Genomic DNA, 23,882 nt, shown 5'->3' with positions numbered 1-23,882 from the left:
CCCTCTATACCAGCTCTATACCCACTGATACCTCTGGCTCTAGTCTCCCTCTATACCAGCTCTATACCCACTGATACCTCTAGTCTCCCTCTATACCAGCTCTATACCCACTGATACCTCTAGTCTCCCTCTATACCAGCTCTATACCCACTGATACCTCTAGTCTCCCTCTATACCAGCTCTATACCCACTGATACCTCTAGTCTCCCTCTATACCAGCTCTATACCCACTGATACCTCTAGTCTCCCTCTATACCAGCTCTATACCCACTGATACCTCTAGTCTCCCTCTATACCAGCTCTATACCCACTGATACCTCTAGTCTCCCTCTATACCAGCTCTATACCCACTGATACCTCTAGTCTCCCTCTATACCAGCTCTATACCCACTGATACCTCTGGCTCTAGTCTCCCTCTATACCAGCTCTATACCCACTGATACCTCTGGCTCTAGTCTCCCTCTATACCAGCTCTATACCCACTGATACCTCTAGTCTCCCTCTATACCAGCTCTATACCCACTGATACCTCTGGCTCTAGTCTCCCTCTATACCAGCTCTATACCCACTGATACCTCTAGTCTCCCTCTATACCAGCTCTATACCCACTGATACCTCTGGCTCTAGTCTCCCTCTATACCAGCTCTATACCCACTGATACCTCTAGTCTCCCTCTATACCAGCTCTATACCCACTGATACCTCTGGCTCTAGTCTCCCTCTATACCAGCTCTATACCCACTGATACCTCTGGCTCTAGTCTCCCTCTATACCAGCTCTATACCCACTGATACCTCTGGTCTCCCTCTATACCAGCTCTATACCCACTGATACCTCTAGTCTCCCTCTATACCAGCTCTATACCCACTGATACCTCTGGCTCTAGTCTCCCTCTATACCAGCTCTATACCCACTGATACCTCTGCTTCTAGTCTACACACATTATTAATGACAGAGAATTGGACTGATAGAGGTATGGAATAGTCAGATCATAAAATATTCATCCTGAATTAGAGAAATACACATGATTTTTATGGAAGTAAAAAATAGGTATACAGTTCAGTGAATACATTACAAACAAATGTTAATAAAGAGACAGATAATGAGAGAATTAACCCATAAAGTACTGTAGAGACTGATAATGAGATAATTAACCATTACAGTACTGTAGAGACTGATAATGAGGGAATTAACCCATACAGTACTGTAGAGACTGATAATGAGGGAATTAACCCATACAGTACTGTAGAGACTGATAATGAGGGAATTAACCCATACAGTACTGTAGAGACTGATAATGAGGGAATTAACCCATACAGTACTGTAGAGACTGATAATGAGGGAATTAACCCATACAGTATTGTAGAGACTGATAATAAGGGTATTAACCCATACAGTACTGTAGAGACTGATAATGAGGGAATTAACCCATACAGTACTGTAGAGACTGATAATGAGGGAATAAACCCATACAGTACTGTAGAGACTGATAATGAGGGAATTAACCCATACAGTACTGTAGAGACTGATAATGAGGGAATTAACCCATACAGTATTGTAGAGACTGATAATAAGGGTATTAACCCATACAGTACTGTAGAGACTGATAATGAGGGAATTAACCCATACAGTACTGTAGAGACTGATAATGAGTGAATTAACCCATACAGTACTGTAGAGACTGATAATGAGATAATTAACCCTTACATTACTGTAGAGACTGATAATGAGAGAGTTAACCCATACAGTACTGTAGAGACTGATAATGAGGGAATTAACCCATACATTACTGTAGAGACAGATAATGAGTGAATTAACCCATACATTACTGAAGAGACTGATAATGAGACAATTAACCCATATTGTACTGTAGAGACTGATAATGAGGGAATTAACCCATACAGTATTGTAGAGACTGATAATGAGGGAATTAACCCATACAGTACTGTAGAGACTGATAATGAGGGAATTAACCCATACAGTACTGTAGAGACTGATAATGAGAGAATTAAACTATAACAGTACTGTAGAGACTGATAATGAGAGAATTAACCCATACAGTACTGTAGAGACTGATATTGAGATAGTTAACCCATACAGTACTGTAGAGACTGATAATGAGAGAGTTAACCCATACAGTACTGTAGAGACTGATAATGAGATAGTTAACCCATACAGTACTGTAGAGACTGATAATGAGAAAGTTAACCCATACAGTACTGTAGAGACAGATAATGAGGGAATTAACCCATACAGTACTGTAGAGACTGATAATGAGAGAATTAACCCATACAGTACTGTAGAGACTGATAATGAGGGAATTAACCCATACAGTACTGTAGAGACTGATAATGAGGGAATTAACCCATACAGTACTGCAGAGACTGATAATGAGTGAATTAACCCATACATTACTGTAGAGACTGATAATGAGTGAATTAACCCATACAGTACTGTAGAGACAGATAATGAGAGAATTAACCCATACATTACTGTAGAGACAGATAATGAGTGAATTAACCCATACATTACTGTAGAGACTGATAATGAGAGAATTAACCCATACAGTACCGTAGAGACTGATAATGAGGGAATTAACCCATACATTACTGTAGAGACTGATAGTGAGGGAATTAACCCATACAGTACTGTAGAGACTAGATAATGAGAGGTAATTAACCCATACAGTACTGTAGAGACAGATAATGATGAGGAATTAACCCATACAGTACTGCAGAGACTGATAATGAGAGGAATTAACCCATACAGTACTGTAGAGACAGATAATGTGAGATAGTTAACCCATACAGTACTGTAGAGACTGATAATGAGAGAATTAACCCATACAGTACTGTAGAGACTGATAATGAGAGAATTAACCCATACAGTACTGTAGAGACTGATAATGTGAGAATTAACCCATACAGTACTGTAGAGACTGATAATGTGAGAATTAACCCATACAGTACTGTCGAGACTGATAATGAGAGAATTAACCCATACAGTACTGTCGAGACTGATAATGAGAGAATTAACCCATACAGTACTGTAGAGACTGATAATGAGGGAATTAACCCATACAGTACTGTCGAGACTGATAATGAGAGAATTAACCCATACAGTAATGTAGAGACTGATAATGAGGGAATTAACCCATACAGTACTGTAGAGACAGATAATGAGATAGTTAACCCATACAGTACCGTAGAGACTGACGATGAGAGTTAACCCATAATGCGCTGTGATAATGCTGTGGAATTTTCTACCTGGTTCTACCTGGTTCTACCTGGTTCCACTTGATGACATGACTGAAGAGCGCCTTGTTCATGGTAAACCGTAATCCTTTGGCACTATAGACCAGTAGCTGGTTGAAATGTGGTTCTCTTCCTGACCAAGTCAACAGGATCAGTCGTGTTTCTGTCGTTCACCGAGCAGAAATAGACTTGCGGCCCGTTGAGCGGTTTGCATGTGGCTCCACATACATGCCGTTGATGTGAATGTGATGTCGAATAGTGAAAGTCCTTCACACGTGCTGAGAATTCGAGAAGTACGAGGTCCAGTATTCTACAACGTGGCTGTGCAGACACTGAGTAGGTAGGTAGGTAGGTAGGGTAGGGTCTCAGTGTGTAGGGTAGGGTAGGTAGGTAGGTAGGTAGGTGGGTAGGTAGGTAGGTAGGTAGGTAGGTAGGTAGGTAGGTAGGTAGGTCAGGTAGGTCAGGTAGGGTCTCAGTAGGTCAGGTAGGTCAGGTAGGTCAGTAGATCAGTAGGGTCTCTGTAGTGTCAGGGTAGGGTCAGGTAGGTCTGTAGGTCAGTAGGTCAGGTAGGTCTGTAGGTCAGGTGGGGTCTCTGTAGGTCAGGTAGGTCAGGTAGGGTCTCTGTAGGTCAGTAGGGTCTCTGTAGGTCAGGTAGGTCAGGTGGGGTCTCTGTAGGTCAGGTAGGTCAGGTAGGGTCTCTGTAGGTCAGTGGGGTCTCAGGTAGGTCAGGTAGGTCAGGTAGGGTCTCAGGTAGGGTCTCAGGTAGGTCAGTAGGTCTGTAGGGTCCAGTAGGTCAGTAGGTCTGTAGGTCAGTGGGGTCTCTGTAGGTCAGTAGGTCAGTAGGGTCTCTGTAGGTCAGTAGGGTCTCAGTATGTCAGTAGGTCAGTAGGTCAGTGGGGTCTCTGTAGGTCAGTAGGTCAGTAGGGTCTCCAGGTCAGGGGTCTCAGTAGGTCAGTAGGGTCTCTGTAGGTCAGTGGGGTCTCAGTAGGTCAGTAGGTCTTTAGGGTCTCTGTAGGTCAGTAGGGTCTCTGTAGGTCAGTAGGGTCTCAGTAGGTCAGTAGGGTCTCAGTAGGTCAGTAGGTCAGTAGGGTCTCAGTAGGTCAGTAGGTCAGTAGGGTCTCAGTAGGGTCTCAGTAGGTCAGTAGGTCAGTGGGGTCTCAGTAGGGTCTCTGTAGGTCAGTAGGTCAGTAGGGTCTCAGTAGGGTCTCAGTAGGCGTCGGTCAGTAGGGTCTCAGTAGGTCTCAGTAGGGTCTCTGTAGGTCAGTAGGTCAGTAGGGTCTCTGTAGGTCAGTAGTTCAGTAGGTCAGTAGGTCAGTAGGGTCTCAGTAGGTCAGTAGGTCAGTAGATCAGTAGGGTCTCTGTAGGTCAGTAGGTCAGTAGGTCAGTAGGGTCTCAGTAGGGTCTCTGTAGGTCAGTAGGTCACTAGGGTCTCAGTAGGTCAGTAGGTCAGTAGGTCAGTAGGGTCTCTGTAGGTCAGTAGGGTCTCAGTAGGTCAGTAGATCAGTAGGGTCTCAGTAGGTCAGTAGGTCAGTAGGGTGTCAGTAGGTCAGTAGGTCAGTAGGTCAGTAGGTCAGTAGGTCAGTAGGGTCTCAGTAGGTCAGTAGGTCAGTAGGTCAGTAGGGTCTCAGTAGGTCAGTAGGTCAGTAGGTCAGTAGGTCAGTAGGGTGTCAGTAGGTCAGTAGGTCAGTAGGTCAGTAGGTCAGTAGGGTCTCAGTAGGTCAGTAGGTCAGTAGGTCAGTAGGGTCTCAGTAGGTCAGTAGGTCAGTAGGTCAGTAGGGTCTCTGTAGGTCAGTAGGTCAGTAGGTCAGTAGGGTCTCAGTAGGTCAGTAGGTCAGTAGGTCAGTAGGGTCTCTGTAGGTCAGTAGGTCACTAGGGTCTCAGTAGGTCAGTAGGTCAGTAGGTCAGTAGGGTCTCTGTAGGTCAGTAGGGTCTCAGTAGGTCAGTAGGTCAGTAGGGTCTCAGTAGGTCAGTAGGTCAGTAGGGTGTCAGTAGGTCAGTAGGTCAGTAGGTCAGTAGGTCAGTAGGTCAGTAGGGTCTCAGTAGGTCAGTAGGTCAGTAGGTCAGTAGGGTCTCGGTAGGTCAGTAGGTCAGTAGGTCAGTAGGTCAGTAGGTCAGTAGGGTGTCAGTAGGTCAGTAGGTCAGTAGGTCAGTAGGTCAGTAGGGTCTCAGTAGGTCAGTAGGTCGGTAGATCAGTAGGGTCTCAGGAGGTCAGTAGGTCAGTAGGTCAGTAGGGTCTCAGTAGGTCAGTAGGGTCTCAGTAGGTCAGTAGGTCAGTAGGGTCTCAGTAGGTCAGTAGGTCAGTAGGTCAGTAGGGTCTCTGCGGGGCTGCTGGGAGCAGAGGGAGATTCAGGTCAGCTACTCGACGCTGTAAGGACTGACGCAGCTGAACAGAGTTACGATTTACTCCTCCACTCCTCCCTCCTCCTCCTCCTCTCTCACCTCCTCCTCCTCTTCCACCTCCTCCTTCTCTCTCTCCTCTCTCTCCTCCTCCTCCTCTCTCTCCTCCTCCTCCTCCTCCTCTCCTCCCCCTCTCCTGGCGAAGGCTCTTGATGACCAGCGCATGCTGTCTATGTGAGGGGAAAGCCGGGGGTTTGGACCCGCTGACCAGCAGTCCCGTGGTGCCCTGCGGCCGTACCACGTGACCCACCCATGTGACCTTCCCCCCTCTTCCTCCCCCTCCTCCCTCCTTCAGCCCAGCATTTCGTAGCTGGGGGAGAGGGGCCGTTTGGGCCGTTTCCATGGCGCCCGCCAGGTGTTCCCCGTCCGAGGGACGGACCTCCGTAGTCTCCAGGATCATCCTGGGAGATATAGAGGAGTAGAACGTCTGCAGCTTCTTTAACCGGTCGTTGTTGCCGTGGCGATGATGGTGAACGTGGTCGTCGCGACAACCGTCGTCGTCGTCGTGGTCGTCGTGGCGGAGGAGGTGGCTGTTGTCGAGTTCCGTCCCATTGGAGTGCGAGTTCGGTAGACGGACTGGACGGACTGGACGGACCTGTACAGAGAGTGGCAACATAAGACAGAAGCTGGACACTAAAGAATAAAGTGATAAAATCATACTGAACGAAAATGAAAATCTGTGAAAAGGACAACATCCGATCACTGTTAAACCATAGATGCAGATGATCAGATACATTGATCTATAAAAAAATGGGCATCCTTTGTAGTTGCGTAGCGATAATACAGAAATGTGTCCAGTCCAACAACGCTCAACTCAGCGCGGTGTCGCAGGATGGTACACCGGACGGCCATTTTGTATAGTTATAACTCAGTTCTTGCACTGCGTATAAATGATGATTTTGCTGTTACATGAACTCATCTGTTATTAGTGAAGACTTTAGTGGCGATGAGCACGGATTCCCTTCAATTCTTTTCAATGAGGAACATTTGGAATTGGAATTTGGTTTCCTTTCTGAATTGAAATGGAAATGACCACAATCCTGATACATAACAAACACAACAGAGCCAGTCTGACCTGGCCTTCTCTGGTTGGTTCCAACAGGCGTGGCAGGGGGGTGGAGTCACACAGCTTGGAGGCAGAGCTTTTAGGAGGCGTGACATGGACCAGCTCTCTGTCCCCGAACACGGAGACTGGAACACAGAACACAGAGGCTGGAACACAGAACGCATAGACTAGAACACGGAGACTAGAACACAGAGACTAGAACACAGAGACTAGAACACAGAGACTAGAACACAGAGACTAGAACAGAGACTAGAACACAGAACACGGAGACTGGAACACAGAACACAGAGACTGGAACACAGAACACAGAGACTGGAACACAGAACACAGAGACTAGAACACAGAACGCATAGACTAGAACACAGAGATTAGAACACAGAGACTAGAACACAGAACACAGAGACTACAAATGAGATTAGAACACAGACCACAGAGGCTAGAACACAGAACACAGAGACTAGAACACAGATACTGGAACACAGAACCCAGAGACTAGAACACAGATACTGGAACACAGAACACAGAGACTGGAACACTTAACACAGAGACTGGAACACTTAACACAGAGACTAGAACACAGAACACAGAGACTAGAACACAGATACTGGAACACAGAACCCAGAGACTAGAACCCAGATACTGGAACACAGAACACAGAGACTGGAACACTTAACACAGAGACTAGAACACAGAACACAGAGACTAGAACACAGAGACCAGAACACAGATACTGGAACACAGAACACAGAGACTAGAACACAGAACACAGAGACTAGAACACAGAACACAGAGACTGGAACACTGAACACAGAGTCTAGAACACAGAACTTAGAGACTAGAACACAGAACACAGAGACTAGAACACAGAACACAGAGACTAGAACACAGAACACAGAGACTGGAACACTGAACACAGAGTCTAGAACATAGAACACAGAGACTAGAACACAGAGACTAGAACACAGATACTGGAACACAGAACGCAGTAGCCTAGAACACAGAACTTAGAGACTAGAACACAGAACACAGAGACTAGAACACAGAACACAGAGACTAGAACACAGAACACAGAGACTAGAACACAGAACACAGAACACAGAGACTAGAACACAGAACACAGAGACTAGAACACAGAAGTGTAACAAAGATGGTTTGGTGACCCAAGTCTTGAAGTGTGCTGAGTTCAAACCCAGTCGGTCTCTAACGTAAAGCCCCAGGATGCAAGCTGGTTCTCTGTCAGGGCTGTTGTCTGGGTCCAGCTTCTGCTTTTCTCCAATTACACTCTTCTAATCCTATGTGTGTGTGTGTGTGTGTCTGTGTGTGTGTGTGTCTGTGTGTGTGTGTGTGTCTGTGTGTGTGTGTGTGTGTGTGTGTGTGCGCGTGTGTGTCCTACCTTCAGGAAACAGTGTGATGGCGAGCTCTTCATCAACGAGAGGCGTGGGGGAAGGGGAAGGGAGGCACGGGGGGAGAGAGGTGGAAGAAGGGCGTGTCTCTGTGGGAGGGTCTTCCTGTCTCTTCTTGTCGCTGAGACATTCCTCCTCTGTGGACTGTGGTTGGCTCCTCGGCGGCCGGCTGGACTGCTTAGAGACCTTCTCATTGGCCGGCTCAGTCTACAACACAGTGATTGGCTGAGGCTTGGTACCTGCCGTAGAGCTGTAATATCTACAATGTGTCGTATTGTACAGTATAATTCAGTAGTAGAAAGTATGTAGTGTTTTTACCTGTTGCAGTGTGTGGTGTTGCTCTTCTATAAAGTATAGCATATGTGTAGTGTAGTATATAGTGTGTAGTAGTATATAGTATCAGAGTGTAGTATATAGTATCATAGTGTAGTATATAGTATCAGAGTGTAGTATATAGTATCATAGTGTAGTATATGTTAATAATGTAGTATATAGTATATAGTAGTATATGGTATTATAGTGCAGTATATAGTGTAAAGTAGTATATTGGTTCATAGTTAAGTATATAGTGTACAGTAGTATATAGTATCATACTGTAGTATAAAGTGTATGGTAGTATATAGTATCATAGTGTAGTATAAAGTGTATGGTAGTATATAGTACTATAGTGTAGTATATAGTGTACAGCATTATATGGTATCATAGTGCGGTATATAGTGTATGGAGTATATAGTATTATAGTGTAGTATTTAGTGTACAGTAGTATATAATATTATATTGTAGTATATAGTGTATGGTAGTATATGGTGTTACAGTGTAGTATATAGTGCACAGTATTATATGGTATCATAGTGCAGTATATAGTGTATGGTAGTATATAGTATTATAATGTGGTATATAATATTATAGTGTAATATATTGAATTATAGCGTAGTATAGGGTAGGGTAGTGTAGTGTAGGGTAGTGTAGGGTAGTGTAGGGTAGGGTAGTGTAGTGTAGGGTAGTGTAGGGTAGGGTAGTGTAGTGTAGGGTAGGGTAGTGTAGTGTAGGGTAGGGTAGTGTAGGGTAGGGTAGTGTAGTGTAGGGTAGGGTGGTGTAGGGTAGGGTAGGGTAGGGTTGGGTAGGGTAGTGTAGGGTAGGGTAGGGTAGGGTAGGGTTGGGTAGGGTAGTGTAGGGAAGGGTGGGGTAGGGTGGTGTAGGGTAGGGTAGGGTAGGGTAGTCTAGGGTAGGGTAGTGTAGGGTAGGGTAGGGTAGGGTGGTGTAGGGTAGTTTAGGGTAGGGTAGGGTAGGGTAGGGTGGTGTAGGGTAGTGTAGGGTAGTGTAGGGTAGGGTGGGGTAGTGTAGGGTAGGGTAGGGTGGTGTATAGCAGTAGATAGTATCATGGTATAGTATAGTATAGTATGGCACAATATAGTATAGTATAGTATAGTATGGCATAGTATAGTGTAGTATGGTATAGTATAGTATAGTATAATATAGCATAGTATAGTGTAGTATGGTATAGTATAGTATAATATAGCATAGTATAGTATGGCATAGTATAGTATAGTGCAGTATTGTATAGCATGCCATAGTATAGTATAGTATATTACAGTATAGTATAGTGTAGTATAGTATGGTGCAGTATAGTGCAGTATAGTGTAGTATAGCATGGTATAGTATAGTATAGTATAGTTTAGTATAGTATAGTATAATATTGTACAGTATAGTATTTGTGGTATAGTATAGTATAGTATAGTATAGTATAGTACAGTATAGTATAGTGTAGTATATTACAGTATAGTATAGTGTTGTATAGTATAGTATGGTATAGCATTGTATAGTATAGTATAGTATAGTATAGTAAAGTACAGTATAGTATAGTATAGTATAGTATAGTATAGTATAGTATAGTATAGTATGGTATGGTATGGTATAGTATAGTATGGTATAATATTGTATAGTATAGTATTTATAGTATAGTATAGTATAGTATAGTATAGTATAGTATAGTATAGTAGAGTATAGTAGAGTATAGTATTATAGTTACATCTTGCTGTGTCCTGGCTGCAGGGCTGCTCTTCTATAAAGTATATAGTATGTGTAGGGTAGTGTATAGCAGTAGATAGTATTATGGTATGGTATAGTATAGTATAGTATAGTATAGTATAGTATAGTATAGTACAGTATTTACATCTTGCTGTGTCCTGGCTGCAGGGCTGCTCTTCTATAAAGTATATAGTATGTGTAGGGTAGTGTATAGCAGTAGATAGTATTATGGTATGGTATAGTATAGTATAGTATAGTATAGTATAGTATAGTATAGTATAGTATAGTATAGTATTTACATCTTGCTGTGTCCTGGCTGCAGGGCTGCTCTTCTATAAAGTATATAGTATGTGTAGGGTAGTGTATAGCAGTAGATAGTATTATGGTATGGTATAGTATAGTATAGTATAGTATAGTATAGTATAGTATAGTATAGTATAGTATAGTACAGTATTTACATCTTGCTGTGTCCTGGCTGCAGGGCTGCTCTTCTATAAAGTATATAGTATGTGTAGGGTAGTGTATAGCAGTAGATAGTATTATGGTATGGTATAGTATAGTATAGTATAGTATAGTATAGTATAGTATAGTATAGTACAGTATTTACATCTTGCAGTGTCCTGGCTGCAGGGCTGCTCTTCTATAAAGTATATAGTATGTGTAGGGTAGTGTATAGCAGTAGATAGTATTATGGTATGGTATAGTATAGTATAGTATAGTACAGTATTTACATCTTGCTGTGTCCTGGCTGCAGGGCTGCTCTTCTATAAAGTATATAGTATGTGTAGGGTAGTGTATAGCAGTAGATAGTATTATGGTATAGTATAGTATAGTATAGTATAGTATAGTATAGTATAGTATAGTATAGTATAGTATAGTATAGTACAGTATTTACATCTTGCTGTGTCCTGGCTGCAGGGCTGCTCTTCTCTCTCCAGATGGTTTTCTTGGGCAGATTCCATTCACTGGTGTCCAGCTTCTGTCACACACACAACAAACAATACACAACAACAAACAATACACACACTGCAGCTCTCTTTTTTTTTCTGAGAACAGAAGTGAGAGTTTTCCCGATGCTGAGAACGGAATGTTTACGTTTTTAAAAAACATTCTTAGAACGTTCTCTGAATGTTACAAAAAGATTTATTGTGTTTTTTTAAAAAAAATTTATGGAACGTTTTCTTAATGTTCTCAGAGCAATTTGAGAACATGACATTAAATAGAGCCACGAGGAAACCTGCAGGAAACGTTACGCTGAAGTACTGATGTTTCTTAACGTTCTCTGAAATATTGGAGAACATTCCCAATGTCAAACTGAAAATTTAATGTTACCATATTTGAACTTTCATGAAACGTTCTGTTTAAGTAATGAAATGCCAACAACAAAAGACTTCCTTAAATGTTGTGAGAACGTTCCACAGCCAAGAAATTATCTTGTACCAGACCCAGAACGTTGTGGGAAAAGGATGTATGCTAAATAACCATTGGGACAACCGCGCTCTCACCAAGCTCTAATAAACATATGGTTCTCAGAACGTTATACGCTAACTGGGGTGTGTGGACTATAGACCTTGATGCCCCTGGCCCCTTTCTCTCCGCGGGTCAGTTTGCTGAGCAGCAGCTGATAGGAGGCCAGGATGGCAGAAGGCCTGTTATTGGTCAGCATGGTGGTGACATCACTCAGACCGTAACCCAGAGACTCTGTCATGTAGGACAGCACGGATTGGTTCAGATCCTCAGGACGCAGCCTGGAGACAGAGACAGAGACAGAGACGGAGACGCACACACACACACACACACACACACACACACACACACACACACACACACACACACACACACACACACACACACACACACACACACACACACACAGTTGATGGTTTTTAAACCTGAAAACGGTGCCTAGAGGCAGATTGTGAAGAGATGACAGGACAAAGAAATGATGTGGTGAGCAAAGTGTTTAACGGTGTGGAGATGAAACTAGAGGCTTTTGGCCGGACTTTAGCTCTGAGATCGCCCCCAAAACTGACTCGACTCAGGAATGACTCAAACACGTGCAAGTGGGTTATCTGTTCCTGTGTGTAGAGGTCTCTTGGTGTGTGTGTGTGTGTGTGTGTGTGTGTGTGTGTGTGTGTGTGTGTGTGTGTGTGTGTGTGTGTGTGTGTGTGTGTGTGTGTGTGTGTGTGTGTGTGTGTGTGTGTGTGTGTGTGTGTGTGTGACAGTGTGGGTTATCTGTTCCTGTGTGTAGAGGTCTCTTGGTATGTGTGTGTGTGTGTGTAGAGGTTTTCTGGTGTGTGTGTGTGTGAGACAGTGTGTGATACCTGTTCCTGTGTGCGAGTGTGTGTAGAGGTTTTCTGGTGTGTGTGTGTGTGACAGTGTGTGATACCTGTTCCTGTGTGTGAGTGTGTGTAGAGGTTTTCTGGTGTGTGTGTGTGTGACAGTGTGTGATACCTGTTCCTGTGTGTGAGTGTGTGTAGAGGTTTTCTGGTGTGTGTGTGTGTGTGTGACAGTGTGTGATACCTGTTCCTGTGTGTGAGTGTGTGTAGAGGTTTTCTGGTGTGTGTGTGTGTGTGACAGTGTGTGATACCTGTTCCTGTGTGCGAGTGTGTGTAGAGGTTTTCTGGTGTGTGTGTGTGTGTGACAGTGTGTGTTACCTGTTCCTGTGTGTGAGTGTGTGTAGAGGTTTTCTGGTGTGTGTGTGTGTGTGACAGTGTGTGTTACCTGTTCCTGTGTGTGAGTGTGTGTAGAGGTTTTCTGGTGTGTGTGTGTGTGTGTGTGTTACCTGTTCCTGTGTGTGAGTGTGTGTAGAGGTTTTCTGGTGTGTGTGTGTGTGTGTGTGTGTTACCTGTTCCTGTGTGTGAGTGTGTGTAGAGGTTTTCTGGTGTGTGTGTGTGTGTGTGTGTTACCTGTTCCTGTGTGTGAGTGTGTGTAGAGGTTTTCTGGTGTGTGTGTGTGTGTGTGTGTGATACCTGTTCCTGTGTGTGAGTGTGTGTAGAGGTTTTCTGGTGTGTGTGTGTGTGTGACAGTGTGTGTTACCTGTTCCTGTGTGTGAGTGTGTGTAGAGGTTTTCTGGTGTGTGTGTGTGTGTGTGTTACCTGTTCCTGTGTGTGAGTGTGTGTAGAGGTTTTCTGCCCTCATTGATCCATTTCTCCTCCATCGCTGATCTGATTGTCGGCCGTTTAGAAGGCTCTGGTTCCAACAGGGACAGAACGAAACCTACTGCACCTGAAGAGAGGGGGAGAAGACGAGAGAGGAGAGGAGAGGAGAGGAGAGGAGAGGAGAGGAGAGGAGAGGAGAGGAGAGGAGAGGAGAGGAGAGGAGAGGAGAGGAGAGGAGAGGAGAGGAGAGGAGAGGAGAGGAGAAGAGAGGAGAGGAGAGGGGGAGAAGACGAGAGAGGAGGAGAGAGGAGAGGAGAGGAGAGGAGAGGAGGAGAGGAGAGGAGAGGAAGAGGGGAGAGGAGAGGAGAGGAGAGGAGAGGAGAGGAGAGGAGGAGAGAGGAGACGAGAGGAGAGGAGAGGAGAGGAGAGGAGAGGAGAGGAGAGGAGAGGAGAGGAGAGGAGAGGAGGAGAGGAGAGGAGAGGAGAGGAGAGGAGAGGAGAGGAGAGGAGAGGAGAGGAGAGGAGAGGAGAGGAGAGGAGAGGAGAGGAGAGGAGAGGAGAGGAGAGGAGAGGAGAGGAGAGAGGAGGAGAGAGGAGAAGAGAGGAGAGGAGAGGAGAGGAGAGGAGAGGAGAGGAGAGGAGAGGAGAGGAGAGGAGAGGAGAGGAGAGGAGAGGAGGAGAGGAGAGGAGAGAGGAGGAGAGAGGAGAAGAGAGGAGAGGAGAGGGAGAGGAGAGGAGAGGAGAGGAGAGGAGAGGAGAGGAGAGGAGAGGAGAGGAGAGGAGAGGAGAGGAGGAGAGGAGAGGAGAGAGGAGGAGAGAGGAGAAGAGAGGAGAGGAGAGGAGAGGAGAGGAGAGGAGAGGAGAGGAGAGGAGAGGAGAGGAGAGGAGAGGAGAGGAGAGGATGGGGTGGAGAAGACGAGAGAGGAGGAGAGAGGAGAGGAGAGGAGAGGAGAGGAGAGGAGACGAGAGAGGAGGAGAGAGGAGAGGAGAGGAGAGGAGAGGAGAGGAGAGGAGAGGAGAGGAGAGGAGAGGAGAGGAGAGGAGAGGAGAGGAGAGGAGAGGAGAGAGGAGGAGAGGGAGAGGAGAGGAGAGGAGAGGATGGGGTGGAGAGGGGAAGAGAGGAGAGGAGAGGAGAGGAGAGGAGAGGAGAGGAGAGGAGAGGAGAGGAGAGGATGGGGTGGAGAGGGGGAGAGAGATTAATTGAATTGGGTCTGAAATGTACTCATTATCACCACGGTAACAGAACCTGTACTCATCACCGTGGTAACACAACCTGTACTCATTATCAACACTGCAATAAGACCTATACTCTTTCTCGCCATGGTAACAGAACCTGTAATCATTATCACCACGGTAACAGGACCTGTACTCATCATCACCACGTTAATAGGACCTGTACTCATTATCACCATCGTAACATGGTGATACGTAACATTGCAAAAATCAGAAATTTTCTGTCCAAAAATGACGCAGAAAAATTCATCCATGCTTTTGTTACTTCTAGGCTGGACTACTGCAATGCTCTACTTTCCGGCTACCCGGATAAAGCACTAAATAAACTTCAGTTAGTGCTAAATACGGCTGCTAGAATCCTGACTAGAACCAAAAAATGTGATCATATTACTCCAGTGCTAGCCTCCCTATACTGGCTTCCTGTTAAGGCAAGGGCTGATTTCAAGGTTTTACTGCTAACCTACAAAGCATTACATGGGCTTGCTCCTACCTATCTTTCTGATTTGGTCCTGCCGTACATACCTACACGTACGCTACGGTCACAAGACGCAGGCCTCCTAATTGTCCCTAGAATTTCTAAGCAAACAACTATAGAGTTCCATTTATGGAATGGTCTGCCTACCAATGTGAGAGACGCAGACTCAGTCTCAACCTTTAAGTCTTTACTGAAGACTTATCTCTTCAGTAGGTCCTATGATTAAGTATAGTCTGGCCCAGGAGTGTGAAGGTGAACGGAAAGGCTGGAGCAACGAACCGCCCTTGCTGTCTCTGCCTTGCCGGTTCCCCTCTTTCCACTGGGATTCTCTGCCCTTTTACAGAGGCTGAGTCACTGGCCTACTGGTGTTCTTCCATGCCGTCCATGGGAGGGGTGCGTCACTTGAGTGGGTTGAGTCACTGACGTGGTCTTCCTGTCTGGGTTGGCGCCCCCCCCTTGGGTTGTGCCATGGCGGAGATCGTTGTGGGCTATACTCGGCCTTGTCTTAGGACGGTAAGTTGGTGGTTGGAGACATCCCTCTAGTGGTGTGGGGGCTGTGCTTTGGCAAAGTGGGTGGGGTTATATCCTGCCTGTTTGGCCCTGTCCAGGGGTATCATCGGATGGGGCCACAGTGTCTTCTGATCCCTCCTGTCTCAGCCTCCAGTATTTATGCTGCAGTAGTTTATGTGTCGGGGGGCTAGGGTCAGTCTGTTACATCTGGAGTATTTCTCTTGTCTTATCCGGTGTCCTGTGTGTATTTAAATATGCTCTCTCTAATTCTCTCTTTCTCTCTTTCTGTCTTTCTCTCGGAGGACCTGAGCCCTAGGACCATGCCTCAGGACTACCTGGTATGATGACTCCTTGCTGTCCCCAGTCCACCTGGCCGTGCTGCTGCTCCAGTTTCAACTGTTCTGCCTGCGGCTATGGAACCCTGACCTGTTCACCGGACGTGCTTGTTGCACCCTCGACAACTACTATGATTATTATTATTTGACCATGCTGGTCATTTATGAACATTTGAACATTTTAACATCTTGACTATGTTCTGTTATAATATCCACCCTGCACAGCCAGAAGAGGACTGGCCACCCCTCATAGCCTGGTTCCTCTCTAGGTTTCTTCCTAGGTTTTTGGCCTTTCTAGGGAGTTTTTCCTAGGGAGTTTTTCCTAGCCACCGTGCTTCTTTCACATGCTTTGCTTGCTGTTTGGGGTTTTAGGCTGGATTTCTGTACAGCACTTTGAGAATATCAGCTGATGTACGAAGGGCTATATAAAAATAAATTTGATTTGATTTAACAGGACCTGTACTCATTATCACCACGGTAACAGGACCTGTACTCATTATCACCACGGTAACAGGACCTGTACTCATTATCACCACGGTAACAGGACCTGTACTCATTATCACCACGGTAACAGGACCTGTACTCATTATCACCACGGTAACAGGACCTGTACTCATTATCACCACGGTAACAGGACCTGTACTCATTATCACCACGGTAACAGGACCTGTACTCATTACCACCACGGTAACAGGACCTGTACTCATTATCACCACGGTAACAGGACCTGTACTCATTATCACCACGGTAACAGGACCCTCACTCATTATCACCACGGTAACAGGAAGTGTACTCATTATCACCACGGTAACAGGACCAGTACTCATTAACACTACGGTAACAGGACCTGTAATCATTATCACCATGGTAACAGGACCTGTAATCATTATCACCACGGTAACAGGACCTGTACTCATTATCACCACGGTAACAGGACCTGTACTCATTATCACCACGGTAACAGGACCTGTACTCATTATCACCACGGTAACAGGACCTGTACTCATTATCAACACGGTAACAGGACCTGTACTCATTATCACCACGGTAACAGGACCTGTACTCATTATCACCACGGTAACAAGCTCTGTTTGTTGTGCTGACATGGCTGTGTGAGGTGAGTAGCGTTTCTGTGTGTATGTGTGTTTTTGTGAGAAATGTGTGTGTGTGTGTGTGTTTTTGTGACAAATGTGTGTGTGTGTGTGTGGTACCTTTGCTGATATCATTGGGGATGGATCCTATCTCTCCATTGACCATCTGTGTGTGTGTGTGTGTGTGTGTGTGTGTGTGTGTGTGTGTGTGTGTGTGAGTGAGTGTGTGTGTGTGTGTGGTACCTTTGCTGATATCATTGGGGATGGATCCTATCTCTCCGTTCACCATCTTCTGATGCAGCTGTTTGATGTTAAACGGCTCGACAGTGAAAGGCAACGTCCCAGTCAGCATGGCGAACATACTGACCCCCCTAAACAACATTACAATATATTACATACTGACCCCCCTAAACAACACACAATATATTACATACTGACCCCCCTAAACAACATTACAATATATTACATACTGACCCCCCTAAACAACACACAATATATTACATACTGACCCCCCTAAACAACAATACAATATATTACATACTGACCCCCCTAAACAACATTACAATATATTACATACTGACCCCCCTAAACAACATTACAATATATTACATACTGACCCCCCTAAACAACACACAATATATTACATACTGACCCCCCTAAACAACATTACAATATATTACTTACTGACCCCCCTAAACAACACACAATATATTACATACTGACCCCCCTAAACAACATTACAATATATTACATACTGACCCCCCTAAACAACACACAATATATTACATACTGACCCCCCTAAACAACACACAATATATTACATACTGACCCCCCTAAACAACATTACAATATATTACATACTGACCCCCCTAAACAATTACAATATATTACATACTGACCCCCCTAAACAACACACAATATATTACATACTGACCCCCCTAAACAATTACAATATATTACATACTGACCCCCCTAAACAACACACAATATATTACATACTGACCCCCCTAAACAACATATAATTACAATATATTACATACTGACCCCCCTAAACAACACATAATATATTACATACTGACCCCCCTAAACAACACACAATATATTACATACTGACCCCCCTAAATAACACAGAATATATTACATACTGCCCCCCCCCCCAAATAACACAGAATATATTACATACTGACCCCCCCCCCTAAATAACACACAATATATTACATACTGACCCCCCCCCCCCTAAATAACATATAATTACAACATATTACATTCTGGACCCCCCCCTAAATAACATATAATATATTACATTCTAGTACTGACCCCCCCTAAATAACATGTACTTTATAACATACAACATGTTAGGCAGCGTGGCAAACATCCTCACAGCCCTAATTTATAGATAATTTAACACATGGAGCATTCTAGTCAGCATACTGACATACTGGTATTAATACATAGTAACAATCATCAGCATACTGTACAACATGGGACATAACACATATGACATACAACACGTGACATACAACACGTGACATAAAACACGTGACATTCAACACGTGACATAGAACACGTGACATACAACATGTGACATACAACACGTGACATAACACATGCGACAGACAACACGTGACATAGAACACGTGACATACAACATGTGACATACAACACGTGACATACAACACGTGACATAAAACACGTGACATACAACACGTGACATACAACACGTGACATACAACACGTGACATAGAACACGTGACATAAAACACGTGACATAACACACGCGACATACAACATGTGACATAGAACACGTGACATACAACACGTGACATACAACACGTGACTTACAACACGTGACATACAACACGTGACATACAACACGTGACATACAACACGTGACATAAAACACGTGACATAAAACACGTGACATACAACACGTGACATAGAACACGTTACTCACACGGACCAGACGTCGATCTTGGGTCCATACTTGCTGTGGGCGAGCAGCTCGGGCGCGGCGTAGGCTGGGCTTCCACACTGGGTGTTCAGCAGCTCAGCAGACTCTCTGTCTACCTTCAGAGTGTTGCTGAGACCGAAGTCTACACACACAGACACACACACACACACACACACACACACACACACACACACACACACACACACACACACACACACACACACACACACACACACACACACACACACACACACACACACACACACACACACACACACACACACACACACACACCACACCACACACACCACTGTAACCACACTGAGCCACAGCGGGAGTCAGAACTGAGATGGTTAATCCAGCCATAAACTCAACCCACAACCATGGTAACCATAGTAACCCCTTCACCCTAACTCCGGCCCTAACCATCTCAGCATGCCTCATTTAACATCAGTGTGTCTCTCTCTGTGTCTCTCTGTGTGTGTGTGTGTGTGTGTGTGTGTGTGTGTGTGTGTGTGTGTGTGTGTGTGTGTGTGTGTGTGTGTGTGTGTGTGTGTGTGTGTGTGTGTGTGTGTGTGTGTGTGTGCGTGTTTTTGCATGTCCCTCCAGTTGTTTAATGTCCCATACAGAGACACTGTGCCTGTCCAGAGCGGTCTCCATGACAACACCACTGACCCAGTTAATCCAGGATGTTATAACAGCATGGCTCCATGACAGCTGGGTGGAATACCACTGACCCAGTTAATACAGGATGTTATAACAGCATAGCTCCATGACAGCTGGGTGGAACACCACTGACCCAGTTAATCCAGTTAATCCAGGATGTTATAACAGTATGGCTCCATGAGAGCTGGGTGGAACACCACTAACCCAGTTAATCCAGGATGTTATAACAGCATGGCTCCATGAGAGCTGGGTGGAACACCACTGACCCAGTTAATCCAGTTAATCCAGGATGTTATAACAGCATGGCTCCATGACAGCTGGGTGGAACACCACTGACCCAGTTAATACAGTTAATCCAGGATGTTATAACAGCATGGTTCCATGACAACTGGATGGAACACCACTGACCCAGTTAATCCAGTTAATCCAGGATGTTATAACAGCATGGCTCCATGACAGCTGGGTGGAATACCACTGACCCAGTTAATCCAGGATGTTATAACAGCATGGCTCCATGACAGCTGGGTGGAATACCACTGACCCAGTTAATCCAGGATGTTATAACAGCATAGCTCCATGACAGCTGGGTGGAACACCACTGACCCAGTTAATCCAGTTAATCCAGGATGTTATAACAGTATGGCTCCATGAGAGCTGGGTGGAACACCACTAACCCAGTTAATCCAGGATGTTATAACAGCATGGCTTCATGAGAGCTGGGTGGAATACCACTGACCCAGTTAATCCAGTTAATCCAGGATGTTATAACAGTATGGCTCCATGAGAGCTGGGTGGAACACCACTAACCCAGTTAATCCAGGATGTTATAACAGCATGGCTCCATGAGAGCTGGGTGGAACACCACTGACCCAGTTAATCCAGGATGTTATAACAGCATGGCTCCATGACAGCTGGGTGGAACACCACTGACCCAGTTAATCCAGTTAATCCAGGATGTTATAACAGCATGGCTCCATGACAGCTGGGTGGAACACCACTGACCCAGTTAATACAGTTAATCCAGGATGTTATAACAGCATGGTTCCATGACAACTGGATGGAACACCACTGACCCAGTTAATCCAGTTAATCCAGGATGTTATAACAGTATGGCTCCATGACAGCTGGGTGGAATACCACTGACCCAGTTAATCCAGGATGTTATGACAGCATGGCTCCATGACAACTGGGTGGAACACCACTGACCCAGTTAATCCAGGATGTTATAACAGCATGGCTCCATGAGAGCTGGGTGGAACACCACTAACCCAGTTAATCCAGTTAATCCAGGATGTTATGACAGCATGGCTCCATGACAACTGGTTATATAACATTCTAGTACTGACCCCCCCCCCCCCGTAAATAACATGTACTTTATAACATACAACATGTTAGGCAGCGTGGCAAACATCCTCACAGCCCTAATTTATAGATTTTATACCACATAGAATATTCTAGTCAGCATACTGACGTACTGGTATTAATACATAGTAGCAATCATCAACATACTGTACAACATGTGACATAGAACACATGTCAACATGTGACATAGAACACATGTCAACACGTGACATAGAACACGTGACATACAACACGGACCAGACGTCGTACATGAAGAAGATCTCACAGCTTCCCTTCCAATTTCAACGCTTTATGTATGCTTCTGTTTTTAGCACTTAAATGTAGGTGTTAATTCTGCATGGTTACAGGGTTAATTCCACTTGGTTACAGGGTTAATTCCACTTGGTTACAGGGTTAATTCCACTTGGTTACAGGGTTAATTCCACTTGGTTACAGGGTTAATTCTGGATGGTTACAGGGTTAATTCCACTTGGTTAAAGGGTTAATTCTGCATGGTTACAGGGTTAATTCCACTTGGTTACAGGGTTAATTCCCCTTGGTTACAGGGTTAAAACAGAAATAACTCAAAGGTTAACAGTTGAGTCATTAATTCTGAGTGGTTAAGGTTAAGGCGTGTAGAATATCCATATCTCAGGAAATCGTTCGGGATTATTGATTATTGATGTTTGATGGCCCGAAAGCCAATTTTACCTGATTGAATCTCTGTACAATATGATCTTGTTGCCATCTGATGCACATTCAGATGTCATAAATCAACACTGCAGAGTTCTCCCTGTCCTCTGCCGGGCCCTGATTATATTACTACTGATGATATCTGGAAATGTGCATATACACCCTGGCCCATCTACTGTTGCTAGCACCAATCCTGACTGGTGCTCTCATTTCTGCTCTCGTAAAAGCCTGGGGTTTTTCTGCACGTCAACACTAGACATTTATTACCAAAAATGTATCAATTGAAAGTGTGGGTTCACAGATCTATTTAGGGGGGTCAGTACTAGAATGCTATATGTTATTTAGGGGTCAGTATTAACCTTTCTGGTTATAACCTTTTTCAGCAATACAGATCTTCCAAAGGTGGTGGAGCGGCAATCTTTACCAAGGATCACCTTCAGTGCTCGGTTACCTCCACCAAGTCTGTCCCCAAACAATTTGATTTGCTGGTTTTGAGCATTAAACTTTCAAATAGCTCTTTGTTGACTGTTGCTGGGTGCTATCGTCCTGGATCAGCACCAGCCTGTACACTACCTGCCCTAAGCTCTCTCCTGGCTAATTACACCAAGTCTGAATTTGTCCTGCTAGGTGACAAACTGGGACATGCTTAAACCACCTGACCAAGTCCTAAAGCAATGGGACTCCCTAAATCCTTCTCAGATTATTACCAATCCCACAAGGTATGACTCCAAAACACCCAGAAAAGGCTACTCTCCTCGATGTTATCCTCACAAATAATCCTGATAGGTATCAGTCTGGTGTTTTCTGTAATGACCTTAGTGATCACTGTTTTACAGCCTGTGTTCGTAATGGCTGCTCAGTGAAGGTTAGGGTTATGGTTAGGGTTATGGTTAGGGTTAGGGTAATGGTTAGGGTTAGGGTAATGGTTAGGGTTATGGTTAGGGTTAGGGTAATGGTTAGGGTTAGGGTTATGGTTAGGGTTAATGACCTTAGTGATCACTGTTTTACAGCCTGTGTTCGTAATGGCTGCTCAGTGAAATGACCTGTCCTGATTTGTCATAGACGCCTGCTAAAAAACTTGAAGCAAGCCTTCCTTCATGACCTCCATGCCTTTGTAAATTGGTATAGAATCAGCTCCATGCCTTTGGAAATTGGTATAGAATCAGCTCCATGCCTTTGTAAATTGGTATAGAATCAGCTCCATGCCTTTGTAAATTGGTATAGAATCAGCTCCATGCCTTTGTAAATTGGTATAGAATCAGCTCCATGCCTTTGTAAATTGGTATAGAATCAGCTCCATGCCTTTGGAAATTGGTATAGAATCAGCTCCATGCCTTTGTAAATTGGTATAGAATCAGCTCCATGCCTTTGTAAATTGGTATAGAATCAGCTCCATGCCTTTGTAAATTGGTATAGAATCAGCTCCATGCCTTTGTAAATTGGTATAGAATCAGCTCCATGCCTTTGTAAATTGGTATAGAATCAGCTCCATGCCTTTGTAAATTGGTATAGAATCAGCTCCATGCCTTTGTAAATTTTTATAGAATCAGCTCCATGCCTTTGTAAATTGGTATAGAATCAACTCCATGCCTTTGTAAATTCGTATAGAATCAGCTCCATGCCTTTGTAAATTGGTATAGAATCAGCTCCATGCCTTTGTAAATTGGTATAGAATCAGCTCCATGCCTTTGTAAATTGGTATAGAATCAGCTCCATGCCTTTGTAAATTGGTATAGAATCAGCTCCATGCCTTTGTAAATTGGTATAGAATCAGCTCCATGCCTTTATAAATTGGTATAGAATCAGCTCCATGCCTTTGTAAATTGGTATAGAATCAGCTCCATGCCTTTGTAAATTGGTATAGAATCAGCTCCATGCCTTTGTAAATTGGTATAGAATCAGCTCCATGCCTTTGTAAATTGGTATAGAATCAGCTCCATGCCTTTGTAAATTGGTATAGAATCAACTTGATAACCTCTGTTGAAGACGCTTGGACCTTATTTTTTGATATTTTCAGTGGTATTGTTAACAAACATGCCCCCATAAAGAAAATTAGAATTTAAAACAGGTTCAGCCCCTGGTTCGACCGTGATCTTGCAGAGTTACTCCACCTCAAGAATTGCATTTGGCGAAAGCCTTGGCACACTCATACTTAGGCTGACTGGCTCTCGTTCAGGCAAATGAGTAATAAGTGCACTCAGGCTATCCAGAAGGACAAAGTTAGTTACTTTAATTAAGGAGCAGTTCTCTCTCTGGGCCGAACCCTAAGAAGTTCTGGAAAACGGTTAAAGACCTGGAGAATAAACCCTCTTCCTCACAGCTGCCCATGTCCCTTAATG

The 23,882-nt window shown here is 44.4% G+C and overlaps 1 protein-coding gene across 2 annotated transcripts; it reads right to left on the bottom strand.

Moving 5' to 3' along the window:
- Positions 1–4,500: 4,500 nt before the first annotated feature.
- Positions 4,501–19,135, bottom strand: LOC123724064 (uncharacterized). 2 transcript variants are annotated; one of them, XM_045719543.2, is made up of 8 exons: positions 18,847–19,135; positions 17,136–17,263; positions 13,246–13,375; positions 11,718–11,895; positions 11,043–11,126; positions 8,110–8,326; positions 6,726–6,841; positions 4,501–6,245 (listed from the first exon to the last, which is right to left on the bottom strand). In XM_045719543.2, exons 2-8 carry the CDS (start codon positions 17,251–17,253, stop codon positions 5,559–5,561), a joined length of 1,530 nt encoding a protein of 509 aa, XP_045575499.2. In that variant the 5' UTR covers positions 17,254–17,263; positions 18,847–19,135; the 3' UTR covers positions 4,501–5,558. The 2 variants fall into 2 exon arrangements, with proteins under 2 accessions (XP_045575499.2, XP_082833240.1); XM_082977114.1 differs by lacking the exons at positions 13,246–13,375; positions 17,136–17,263; positions 18,847–19,135 and adding an exon at positions 12,537–12,923.
- Between the last annotated feature and the right edge of the window lie 4,747 nt (positions 19,136–23,882).

The sequence above is a fragment of the Salmo salar genome, chromosome 06, assembly GCF_965601325.2.
Source record: "Salmo salar chromosome 06, fSalSal1, whole genome shotgun sequence".
Taxonomy (NCBI): Eukaryota; Metazoa; Chordata; class Actinopteri; order Salmoniformes; family Salmonidae; genus Salmo; species Salmo salar.
Note: the sequence above shows the minus strand (reverse complement) of the source record. Positions and strands in the feature narration are given on the sequence as shown.

Bases quoted from the DNA above. Each gene is read 5' to 3' on its own strand.
- LOC123724064 (XM_045719543.2), bottom strand. From the start codon at position 17,253: ATGTTCGCCATGCTGACTGGGACGTTGCCTTTCACTGTCGAGCCGTTT. The intron at 11,127-11,717 runs GTCTATAGTCCA...TGTGTGTGACAG, and splicing joins AAGGGGCCAGGGGCATCAAG to AAGCTGGACACCAGTGAATG. The intron at 8,327-11,042 runs GTAAATACTGTA...ACTGTGTTGTAG, and splicing joins CAGCCAGGACACAGCAAGAT to ACTGAGCCGGCCAATGAGAA.